At 55.8% G+C, this 12437-nt stretch overlaps 2 protein-coding genes across 3 annotated transcripts; one reads left to right on the forward strand and one right to left on the reverse strand.

Moving 5' to 3' along the window:
- Positions 1–714: 714 nt before the first annotated feature.
- Positions 715–7249, forward strand: LOC109373824 (uncharacterized). 2 transcript variants are annotated; one of them, XM_019628018.1, is made up of 3 exons: positions 715–2241; positions 5380–5599; positions 6154–7249. In XM_019628018.1, exons 1-3 carry the CDS (start codon positions 1453–1455, stop codon positions 6357–6359), a joined length of 1215 nt encoding a protein of 404 aa, XP_019483563.1. In that variant the 5' UTR covers positions 715–1452; the 3' UTR covers positions 6360–7249. The 2 variants fall into 2 exon arrangements, with proteins under 2 accessions (XP_019483563.1, XP_019483564.1); XM_019628019.1 differs by having other exon boundaries at positions 5380–7249.
- CUNH21orf58 (chromosome unknown C21orf58 homolog) lies at positions 1610–11781 on the reverse strand. Its single transcript, XM_019628020.1, has 8 exons — positions 11524–11781; positions 10587–10638; positions 10208–10281; positions 9543–9701; positions 8235–8346; positions 3001–3140; positions 2420–2655; positions 1610–2101 (listed from the first exon to the last, which is right to left on the reverse strand). The coding sequence occupies exons 1-8, from the start codon at positions 11581–11583 to the stop codon at positions 2056–2058; spliced, it is 879 nt and encodes a 292-aa protein (XP_019483565.1). The 5' UTR covers positions 11584–11781; the 3' UTR covers positions 1610–2055.
- Positions 11782–12437: the final 656 nt, after the last annotated feature.

Raw genomic sequence — 12437 nt, forward strand, 5'->3', positions numbered from 1 at the left:
TCCTGAGTGCAAGTACGTTTCCTTCAACCCTGTTAACCTGGCAAGGCCATGTGTGAGCTAATAGAAAAAACATACTCATCTCTGTCCCCAGCTCCTCACACCAAGCTCCTAAATCCCATGGAACTTCCTGGGTAACAGGAGCCTCTTACATCTTACTGAGGTGACGCTGGGTGACTCCTGGATGGGGGTGACTAGAAGCATGGAACTCCCAGCCCCACCCCCACCCTCCAGAGAGGGGCGAGGGGCTGGAGATGGAGGTGATGACGCATCATGCCTACCAGAAGAAGCCTCCTTAAAATCCCAATAGTATGGGGCTCGGGGAGCTCCCGGGTGGGCGCACACCTAACTCCACGGGGACAGAAGCCCCTGTGCTCCAGACCCTCCCCAATATTGCCCTGTGTGTCTCTTTATCTGACTCATGTCATCCTTCACCATGTCCTTTTTATTATTTTTTTAAATTTATTGGGGAACAGTGTTTTTCCAGGACCCATCAGCTCCAAGTCAAGTTGTTGTCCTTCAATCTTAGCTGTGGAGGGTGCAGCTCAGCTCCAAGTCCAGCCGCTGTTTTAAATTTAGTTGCGTGGGGGTGGGGCACAGCCCTCCATCCCATGTGGGAGTCAAACCAGCAACCTTGTTGTTAAGACCACGTGCTCTAACCAGCTGAGCCATCCAGCTGCCCACTGACAGCTCAGCTCACATCGTTGTCTTCAATCTAGTTGCGGAGGGTGCAGCTCACTGGCCCATATGGGAATTGAACTGGCAACCCTGTTGCTCAGAGCTCACATTGTAACCAACTAAGCTACCTGGCCGCCCCACCATGTCCTTTAATAAACTGGAAAATATTGGGGTCTCCCTGAGCTCTTCAGCTGTTCCAGTTAATGGAGCTGAGGCAGGCTCTAGGGACCTCTGATCTATAGCCAGTCAATCAGAAGCACGGGTGACCATGTGGACTTGTGATTGGCATCTGAAGTGAAGGGGCGGGGCCGACTGTGGGACTGAGCCCTCACCTGTGGGACCTGCCGCTCTCTCTGGGTAGATGGAGTTGGAACTGGATTGAGCTGTAGGACACCAGTGGGCATTGGAGACCCGCGTGTAGTTGTGGGGAAAACTGCCACAGCAGTGGTGAGCAGCCGTCTCAGAAGGGAAGTGTCCTTGTGAGAGTGAAGACACCAGGAAGAAAGACATAAGAGGACGAGCTGGGTTTTCCCACACAGAAGGTGCACTGAGCTGAGTTTTAATGTCGATAAATAAAGCCAAAGAGAAAAGCCATGTTAGAAAAAGTTAATGTGAAAATAAGAAATCGGGTCAGACTTTTGTTTCCAAGAGAGGCAGCTCAGCCCACCGGAGGGCAGCACCTGATCAGCCCGGAGGGAGCTCCCTGTGTGCAGTGAAGTGGCAGCTCGAAGGGCGTCCTATCTCCTTACAAGCCTTTGGGAGAACCCGTGAGGGTCCATGGATGCAAGAACGGCTCCTGCTGGTAGGGAACATATCAGTTGCCCCAAAGGGGCCACGAAAACAGTCGTGACACTTAAAAATTACACTTACATGATGACAGTGTTAAAACAGCAGGAGAACATAGTTCCACCAAGAAAAAACATACCAGAAAGAGCACAGGAATCATATTTGTTTTGGTTCTTCCAAGAGAAGCAGAAGAGCAAGTGGAAGAGAGCCTGTGACACCATGTGCGGCTTCCGCCGGTATAATCGGAGCAGGACCAGGGCTGGTGGCGGTCCACCCGCACAGGACATCACATCAGACACCCTGCAGCTCGCGCCTTCTGCCCCTCAGCACTGCCACTCGCGTGGTGGACAACAGGCCTCCCAGTTTTCATTATGTTTGACTTTATGGTACTTTTCCCACAGGAAGGTTTACGTTTTTATGTGGCTAAAGTTACAGATCTTTCCTCTCTATGGCTCCCGGGCATCTTTCCTGACCAAATCCCTGTTTCCTCAAGACCCTCAGAGTCCAGCGTCCGGGGACAACTGCCGGGCTTCCGCCTGGTTTCCCGGCCACGCCCCCGCTGGGAGGACAAGGACCAGCCGGCCATCGTGCAGCTCACAGGCCCGGACCCTGTGCGGGCAGGACGCCGTCGGATGCCACCCTGAAGGACAGGCAAGATGTGGGGTGTCGTTACTGTTGGGTCTGGCTCCTGCTGCCAGGGCCGGGGTGGGGCCCTCGCCACCGCTTTGTACTGGACACGCCCAGGACCACCCCTGCTGGGCTGAACAACAGGCCCAAGTGGTAGGCAGCTTCCCAGGAGGGTGCCGTGGGGTGCTTCCCAGACTCCCTGCTGCAGCCTGCGGGCCTGACAAGGACCGGACGGCCACTGGCTTCTCCGCAGGGGTGGGGAGAGGCGACCGGGCCCGGGGTCCTCCCGCAGGCCACCAGGAAGCTGGCCCTGAGCCCCGCCGGGACTTACGCGCTCAGGGCTGCGGCTGGGGGGCCGGCCACGTGGCACACGGTGGGCAGGAAGCTGGAGGCAGGCGGGAGGGCGGTGGCCGAGACCACGGGGGGCCACACGGAGTAAGGCGCGGGTGAGCCGAGCGCAGGGACGGCCTGCAGCGGGGCTGGGGGCGCGTAGTGGTGGTGGTGGTGCACGGAGGGCGGCTTCTGCCTCTCAGCCCGCAGGACGGCGGGGCGAGCCCGCTGCGGGTCCTGGGCACACACAGCAGCCCGTTTCAAGGTGACGCGGCGCTGAAGCTCCCAGGTCGCTCTGCCTGGTTCCTGACTTAGGGCGGGGGCCAGAGCCCAGGGTGGGCGGGGCGGGAGGGGAGGGGTGTGGAGGGAGAGCCAGGCTCAAGGGGGCAGATCTCTGGGCCCCAGACTGCGGGACCCCTACCCGCTAGAGGGCAAGGGAGCACTGGGAAGCTTCACAGTGGTCACAGACCCCCAGAGCCCAAACTGTGCTTTTCAGAGTTACAGACACACAGTTTCCAGAAGAGAAGCTGCCCAGGTCCTCTGGCGTTGACTTGCCTGGTGTCTGCTCCAGGCTGAGCCTACCTGCAGGGTGGGGTGCCGGGCTGTGGCCTGCGGCCCCCCGGAGGGCACCAGCGCTGATGGGGGCAGGGCTTGGAGCATCACGTTTTGCATGATGACCTGGTGCATCTGCGCCATCTGCAGCAGCAGCATCTCCACCATGTCTGAAAGGGGTGGGGCTCCGTCACTCATGGCCTGTCCGCCTCGCGGGGCCTCACCCGAGAACAGAGCTGCCACTCAGCCTGTTGAAACAGATGTAATGCATTACAAGCCTCAGAGCCATCAGCTCAGGGGGCTGTGCCTCCTGCCCGTCTGGGGGGGCACCTCCTCAGACGTGAAAATTCCAGGTCAGAGGGTGTGTGTGCTGCGAAGTATGTGGACCTGTCCAGGTGGGCTCCCGGGTCCAGGTGTGCTCCCTGACCCAGGTGGGCTCTGGACAGACAGCTCTACTTTGCCTTCCAACTAGCAGACACCTCAGGTCCACCTGGGCTGCATGGTGACCCCCAAAATGTTTCCACGTCCTACTCCCAAGACCTCAGAACATGGCCTTATTTGGAAAAAGAGTCTTTGCAGATGTGATTAGGAGCCTTGAGATGAGACTATCCATCTCCAGGTGGGCTCCCAACCCAAGGACATGTGTCCTTCTAAGAGAGAGGCAGCGGGACATGGAGACAGAAGGGGAGATACATAGAGGAGTACATGTGATGAACAGGCAGACAGTGGAGCGGTGCAGCCACAAGCCCAGGACACCTGGAGCCACTGCTGGAAGTGGCAGGATGGACTCTGCCCTGGAAGGAGTGCAGCCCTGTGACACCTTGATTTTGAAATCAAGGAGTAGATTTCTGCTATTTCAAGCCACCTGGCTTGTGGTGCTTTGTTACAGCAACCCCAGGAAACTAAGACATTTACCAACACTGGATTCTATGACGTAAATTTTGTCAGCGTGAGAGGTAAACATGGGTCCTTTCCACAGCGACCAGGCCCTGGAAATTAGGCATTTCCTCCAGGTTCTGTCAGCTTCACCAAACGAAGGTGGGTCCTCTAAGATGGGTCACACAAACAGGAGCCTGGAGGCCCAGGGACAGGGGCTCCAACAAGACATGGGGCGCCAGCTGACAGCCTCCCCACTCAAGCCACAACTCTTCCCTGGGTCCTCAGCCAGCCAGCCAACCTATAGATTTTGGACTAACCAGGCCTCCATAATAGCATGGGCCGGTCCCTTAGAACACATCTTTCTCTCTGTGTACACATCCTGTCGGCTCTGTTTCTCTGGAGAGCCTTGACTAACTGACTTTGCCACAGGGCTGGGGAGCTGTGGGGCCGGGGGCCTACAGCCAGACTCCTGCAGCACCACAGCTGTGGGGACGCACCCTGCAAGACAAGAGTGGGGAGGCTGAGTCTGGCAGCCCACCTGGGGAAGACCCTCGAGGACACCCACGCGGGCCTGGGGCCATCCCCATCCACTGGCAGTGTGGGAGCCCTATGAGGAGGACGCGTCCCCAGTCAGGCCAGCAGGACTCCCACTGAGAGTCAGGTGTGAAAATTTTAGATGACAGGTTGGCACAGAAATGGACCCACGCCATTCCCTGCTGGCTGGTGACAAAGGGACACATCAGTGCAATGGAACAGAGTCTTTGATGGCACAGGGTCAAACTAATATCCGTGGCAGAAAAATAACATTGATCCATAGGTCACAGCCCACACACATCTCCTCCAGAGGGATCGTAGCTCTGAATGTGAAAGGTAAAGCCATAGGAGAAGGTACGACCCAGAGTGGGTAAGAACTTAAACAGGACCCCAGGGGCACCAGCCATAAGGAAAAGCCTGAAAACTGAGCTGTATTAAAATTAACTTCTGTTCATCCAAAGATACCGTGAAGCGTGAGAGGGCAGGCCACAGGAGGTACTTGATATTTGCAATGCATGGATCAGAAAAGGACCCATTGTAGGAGATATAAAGAGTTCCTAGAAGTCAATGAGAGGCAGGCAACCTGAAGGAAAAACGGGCACGATACTTAAATGGACACTTCACAAAAAAGGATAGTCAGATGGCCAGTAAATACATGAAAAAATGAAACGCCAATCGAGACCAGAGCGAGCTACCATGATGTGCCCACCAGACTGGTGAAAATGAAAGAACCCCAGTGTTGGAGGTGAGGTGCTGTGGGTATCTGAAATCCTTTACTTCTGTGGTGTGACAACCGGGCGTCTCATTCCCAGCCACAGGCCCCACGTATGTGCCAGCGCTGCTGTAGTGGACCCCACTGGAAAGAGCTGGAACACCCAACTCCAAAAAGAATGGGCCTGCAGCCTGTGGGGTCACAATGTGATTGGGGCTGAGTAGTGGCCCCCCAGCGACATCCACATCCCAACTCCCAGAGCCTGTGACTGTGTTTTGTTACAGGGCAAAGGGGGCCTTGCAGGTGTGATTAAGTCAAGATCCTTGGGAGCGATGGAAGCAGCCCCAGTGCCCACGGACAATGGACAGACAAGCAAACATGGTCCATCCATGCAGTGGAATGTGACTCAGCCTTACGAAACAGGGCATTCTGACACCTGCTCCAATGTACAGAGACCTGGAGGACATTACACTGTGATGAGCCAGACGCAGGGGGACAAACACTGTGAGTCCCCTTACGTGAGGTCCCCGGAGTAGTTAGATCCACATGCAGGGCGTAGCCGGTGGCGCCAGTGCTGGGGATGGGGGATGGGGACAGAGCTTCAGTTTGGGAAGATGGGGCGTTCTAAAGATCTGCTGCACATTTGAATATAGCTGTCACCGCTTAAACATGGTTAAGATGGTAAATTTTATGTGTTTTTACCACAATGTTTTAGGTTAATTAATTTTTAAAAAGGAATCTTGAGACGGGGAGATTATCCTGGATTTTCAGGTGGGCCCAGGGTAACCACAGGGTCCTTAGAACCTGTGGAGAAGAAATAGCTGTCGGCTTAGGTTTGAGTATGCAGCAAAACTAGTGTTTAAGAACAAAAGGAAATGGAACACTTGCAAGGCAGTAAACACCTCGGGAGCTTCCGGAGCCTGTTGTAAAGAAACGTATGAAAGATTTCAAGATGGTAGAAAGTGATCCCAGGAGGATGGCCCGAGATACAGCAAAGGGTGAGGTAAATTCAAACCATGTTTTCTGTGTGGAATTATATCATGTGTGTTTCTGTGAAGCTGTTCTAACAGGTGGAACTGAAAGGGGAACCATGACGAGCAGGGAGCCACCATGTCCCCAGTGGCCTGTCGCTGGGCGAGGAGGTGTCACAGGGCACTGTGTCGGACTCTGTGGCAAACGGCCTACAGAGTGCTGTCACAGTTCTTCTGAGATTTCACACTGTTGCATTCAAATACTTGACCAGTTGGAATTCATTCTGGAATAAGGAGCGCGAATTTGACTTCACTTTTTCTAAATATAATAGCTAGCTATGTACGGAACATTCCGTTTTTACCAGTGATTTTTTTAAATGCCATATTTTTCTCTTTTAAGTCATGTGAGCCTTTGCACACACAAACACATATAAGCACACATGTGTGCACACACACATGCACCGATTGCTCAGTTTGCCTCTGGACCCCAACAGATGCCACTCAAGTTCATCTGGAAAGACCAACTAGGGGCAACGGGGACAGGTGGGTGGGGCTGCCCCGTGAGAATGCTGGTCCTGCCCCCGGCACCGCCAGGCATCTTGATGTGGACATGGCATGAACTGTGAGACCAGGCCTGGCTCGCACTGCACTGGCTCAACAGGTCGGCTTCAGTCACTGGAACACAACTGGCCAGATGATCCTACACACGGGTCTGTGTGCACCTGGCCCCGGCACTATCAGTCACTAGGAAAACGCAAATGTAAAACGGCAGTGAGACCCCACTGCCCCCATGAAATCGGCCAGCGAGGATGTGGAGGGACTAGAGCCTCTTGCTGGTGGGGTGCAGCAGTGCAGGCTCTATGGGAGCTGGGACACACACTGCCGGCCGTTCAGCCGCTCCACTCCCAAATTCACCAGGACAAATGCAGACACGTCCACAGGGAGACGTGGGCACGAACGTCCATGGCAGCTTTGTGGGTGATAACCGAAAACTGCAAACATCCCAAATGTCTGTCAACAGGCAAAAGGACACAGAAACTGGTTCAGCTGTGTCAAGGGACCCAGCTGGGGTCTTGTCTCTTAAAACAATCACACCGTGGGGGTGACCGGTCAGCTCAGTTGGTTAGAGCATGGTGCTGATAACACCAAGGTTGCCGGTTCAATCCCCGCATGGGCCACTGTGAGCTGCACCCTCCTTAAAAGAGTCAACTATGCCATTGTAGCATGAAAGCAATGTGTAACCAATGACCATGGCTGTTCCCCACTAAAGTAAAAAAAAAAAAAAAAAAAGGTAAGTTAAAAAAAATAATAATCACGCCAAGTGAACATAGAAAAGAGTGCATTCTGTGTGGTTTCCTGCATATAAAAGTCTAGAGAATCAAGCGAACACACAGTGACAAGCTGATCAGCAGTTGCCTGTGGGGGCAGAAAGGAGGAGTGAAAAGGGATGAGGGAGCGTTTGGGGTGGTGGTGTGTTCACTCATAGGTGCATGCACATGTTGAAACTTATATTGTACACTTTAATATGTGCAAGTTACTCTATGCCATCTTGATAAAGCTGTTTTAAAAGTATTTGGGGCCAGCAAGTGGCGCGTGGGTTAAGAGCTGGCTTGGGACGCCAGCTCTGAGCAGCAGGGCCCTGGCTCAGATCCCACATGAGGGCCAGTGATGCTGCGCCCTCTACAGCTAAGACGGTGAACAACAGCTTGACCTGGAGCTTTGCTGCCGTGAGTTACTACTGTGTGTGGCCGGCAGCCGGCAGCCGGTGTGAGCTGCCAAGAGCTGCCATGAGTGGCCCTCTAGAGGCCGGTGACCAATCTGCCTCATCCAGGAAGAGTGCAATGATACCAACGTGGGCCAGTGAAGCAACATCTTCCACAACTAGACTGAAGAACAAAAGGACAGCAACTTGTCTGTTCCCCTCCCTCAATTCCCCAATAAAATCTTAAAAAAAAAAAAAGTCAAGTAATCAAAAGTTATTTAAAAAGAAGAAGCAATTTAACTGTGGTTTTTGTAGTGCTACTGACTGGAAGCATTTCTCAAAGTTTAAGCTGTTTTCATGTTGGTGACTCGTAACTTCAGTCGAGCAGCCAAAGCTGACCCTAAACGACCATCCTGCTTACAAATATTTTTCCTTCAGTAGAGAATTTCATAAAAATTTCACTTACCTTCCTTAATACTTCCTGACCTGTGAGTGGGGAAGGCCTGGGGAGGGGGGATCTGTGCAATGAGTGGCTGCTGAGGTAGCTGCTGAATGATGGTGGTAGGAGGTTGGGGGACCTAGGAAGAGCCAGGTGGTTAGCTACCTGAGCGTGTCCTTGGAGTGTCCTGTAGCCCCACCCCCACCCACCCACCCATCCATCCATCCATCATTTACCCTTCCTTCCTTCCTTCCACCCACCCATTTATCTATCCATGCATCCAACGGTAACTATAAATGATTAACCCTAGAGGTTGAATCGATGGCTGAGTAGATAACTACTTGAGTGGGTATCACTTAGGAGACTGTAGGTTATGGACTGAGTGTGTAACACCCCCCCCTCTCCCCCCCATATGTTGAAGCTCTAACCTCCAATGTGACTTTACTGTGAAGAGGTGACAAAGGTTAAATGAGGTCATGAGGGTGGGGTCCTGATCCAACATGCTTGGGGCTGGGAGAGCCTCCTGTGCGGACAGCCCACACTCCCACCCGGAAGGGGTTCCAAGTGAAGACTGGAGAGCAGCCGGGGGAAAGGGGGCTCCGGGGCCCTGTGAGCATGGAACCCTCTGAGGCCACCCACCATGTGCTGCCAGTGTCCTTGCTCCAAGAACCAGTGTCCTCCGGGTCCCGGACCCAGCCTGCCGCCACCCTCAGTGTCCCTGGCCGGCCAGTGCAGATCCTTCTCAGCTCAGCCTGCCTACCTCGTCGGCCTGCTCTCCTCCCCAGTCACACTGATCTCGTCCCCAGGCTCCACTGTGCCACGTCCCAGCTTCGTGCCTCCTCTGGGCACCCAGCTGGCCTCCAATACAACCCTTTCTCTTAAGAAAGCCACAGCCACTTGCTACCGCTTGCAACCCAGATGATGAAAAAAGGTATGAGGCTTTCAAAACTGGAACTCGTTTACATTTTTTCATTAAGTTTCATTATGAAGTTTTGAAAGAGTTGACACATGTCTTCCCCCAACCCCCGGGTCCTCCTGAGGCTGAATGTCCCTAATACTTCTATTCCTAGAGCAAAGGTTGGGACCTGGGGCTGGGACCCCAACCTCCCACCTGTAAGGAGGTGAAGAGGCCGCCCCTCCCCAAAGCCCTGTCTCAGGGGCCTGCGGGATTGGCAGAAATGAGCCACTGAGGTCCCCTGAGTGCTGCAGACACAGTAGCTGCACCTGTTGGCTCTGGGCCGACGGACCCTCTTCAGACCCACTGTCACAAAGCTGCTAGGTTGCCGAGAATGACCTGTTCAATGGGTCTCTGTGGGCACTGGGAGGGGGACCCACCTGGTGTTGGATGATCGGAGGCGGCGGTTCTGGGGCTGGTGGGGGCTGGGAGGTGGCACCATAGGCTCCCGGGGTCACCTGTGGGGACAGCACTGGCCCACAGGCTGCTGTGCTTGGCCCCCTCCGGGTGCGGGCGAGCTCGTCCAGGAGCTGTTGTTCCTGCAACGTGACCAGAGTGGCAGAGGGGCATAGGGCCTCCACTGCTCCGCGTGAGACCTCGAGCGGGGCATATGTGACAATAAGGCTGCCTTTGAAATTTACCAAACGCTACGAGCTAGTTTCAGGTTTCAGCCTCCTCAGCGTCTCCATCACTACAGAGTCGCAGGCTCATACCAGAGTCCATGGACCCAGCACGTGGCCTGGACTGAGTCTAAACGAGGCCCGGCCCCCTCGAACCCCAGTGGGAGGTGGGCCATGTGCCGCATTCCACCCGGGCATGTGTGCGGAAGCAGGGCTCTTGGCACCACACACCTTGTCAGCCCAGCTTGTCAGCCCAGCCTGCAGACAGTGAGCCATCTGCCAGGACCCAGGCACCAAGTCTCACTGCTCACAGCTTCCAGGGACCCGCCCATGAGTCCCAGAGAACCAGAAAGACCAGAGGGTCAGGGGACCCTCCCCCACCTCGTCTGAGCATGGGGCCAAGGCTTGCTGTGCTGCGGGCCTACCCAGAGTCTCTGCAGAAGGTCCCTCCTGGTCCTCAGAGCGCTCTGCAGGGCAGCATCCGGTGGGTCCTCATGTCCTGGGGGCAAGCCTGGCTGACCAACATGCAGACCCAGCAGAGCCCCAGCCTCACCCAACCCGGGATCTGGGATGACATGGGCCTCCATTTTCTCATCTGCAAAATGGGGGTCGTGGACCCAGTCCTGGGATTTGCATATTAAGGTGAGGAGACATGAGGGTACACTCAGCAGAGCACCTGGGGTGTGTAAAGATGAAAACAAAAGCCTTCAGCTCCTGACAGAGCAGTGAGAGTAAGCACAGGCTTGTGGTCACAGGACGGGGAGGGATCTGAGCCTCAGGGGTCTCCATGCAGCCGGCTCTTACCTGGCATGAGGTTGGGGTCCTCATCCACAGCCTCACGTTCCTGCTGCAGTTTCTGGGAGGAAATGACACCATGATGGGGACCTGGGTTCGGTCCCCAGGTGCAGGCTGGGTGTGAGTGGGACGTGGGGGGGGGCGGTGTGGGGCATCTGCCCGGCACTCCTGGGATGACCCAGAGGGTTCTGGAGGGACCAGCACCCCAGACGGAGGGGATTTAGCAGGAAGTGCTGTGTGACAGGCAGCAAGGGTCATCGTCCCCTCTCCGTGTCACTTTCCATATGATGTACACGTTCCACCTTGAACTCTAAGGGCAGACACTCTGATACATGTGGCCCCCCCTTAGACAGCTTTCGTAGGAGCCAGACCCAGGCCAGCTGTGTCCCTGACCACCCTGCCTGCCCCACCTGGGCCCTGGGCTGGGCAGCCATGATCTGAGCCCGTACTGGGGTGACCCCTGCCTGCTCTTCCAAGTCAGCCCATGGGCCACTGGACTGGGGGGAGGTGCAGGGCTGTGAGGACCCGCAGACCCCCAGAGGGTAAGTAAACAGGGGTGAGGAAGGTCCTCAAGGCCGCCAGTCCCAGGCCCAGCCCAGGGGACTGTGGGTCCTGCACAGGGTGTGTGTGTGTGTGTGGGGGGGGAGTCTCTGTCTTCCCTTCAACACTGAAGTCCAGAGGCTCCTCAGGGGACCTTCGTGGGGCCTGGGAAGTGCTTGGGCCCTTGGGAGCCTGCATGTCTGCCTCCTGTCTGCAGAGACTGCAGAAGAACCTACTTAGCTCCGTGTAAACACAGAAACTAAGAAACCACCGTCTTTCATCACCACGCTAAAAAAGCCACGGGAGAGCGTTTATTTGGACAGACTAAGGGGCTCTCTCGGGAACAATGCCTTGCCTTTTAAAGCGGCGCCCAGGTGCTGAACGTATGAGTACCTGGCGGTCTTACCTTCTCCAAGAGTTTCAAGGTCAGTCGGGCCATTCTATCTGCCACAGAGGAGTCCAGCATCCTGGGAAGCAGGACAGGGGACTCCGCAGGCCCCCTCTCACCCTGGTTGTCAGTTATCTGCAGGAGAGCACCGCTCTGCTAGCCACAAGCCGCCTCGGCCCTGGTGTCACTGAAGGCTCTGATGCTGGGCTTGGTTTCCCTCTTGGAGACGGGCCTCTGCCAGGGAGTGGGAAGGGCCCCACATCCCCTGAGTCCGGAGCCAACACTGCCAATGCTTTGGTGGTTGCCAGGCGCCACAGACAGGGAGGCCCCGGGTTGCTGGGTTTCCACTGAGAGTCCTTCCCAGGCCCCGCCTGGTCCCCACACAGGGGTTACTTGCAAACACCACCATCCCTAGGTGTGGCCAAGTGGGCCTTCCTGGGAGGGCAAAAATGGGCAGCAGCTGGGGCCAAGGGGCAGAGTGAGGTCCTGAGGGGAGGACAGTCCCCAGCCCACCATGCACTGTCCCCACCCTCAGGACAGAGCCCAGAAGAGGGAAGCGTTGTTGGGAGGGGGCAGCATATCCAATTCCCTTTCGTGCAGGGGCCTGTGCCCTCCATCCATTGCTGCCTCCAGGAGGCCAGCAGGCCCCTGGCCACTCCCAGGCACCCTCGAGCCAGACAGGAGCAAAGCCTAGACTCCAGAAGAACCAGATGGGGGCACCAGCTTCCTGTGGATTTCAGGAAATTCCAGGTGGTAGGAGCAAGCCAACCAATGACCCACCCAGGGGCTTCCCAGGTGGGGCTCAACGTGCAACCACCCCAAGGGCACCTAGCCGGCCTCTCGTGGGCCATTGGCCTGAGGACCCCACCCCTGGGTGGGAAGTGAGTCCAGCACTTGGACTGCCTGGCTGGGACGCTGGCCCAGACAGGGGT

Source organism: Hipposideros armiger, unplaced genomic scaffold (assembly GCF_001890085.2).
Source record: "Hipposideros armiger isolate ML-2016 unplaced genomic scaffold, ASM189008v1 scaffold_745, whole genome shotgun sequence".
Taxonomy (NCBI): Eukaryota; Metazoa; Chordata; class Mammalia; order Chiroptera; family Hipposideridae; genus Hipposideros; species Hipposideros armiger.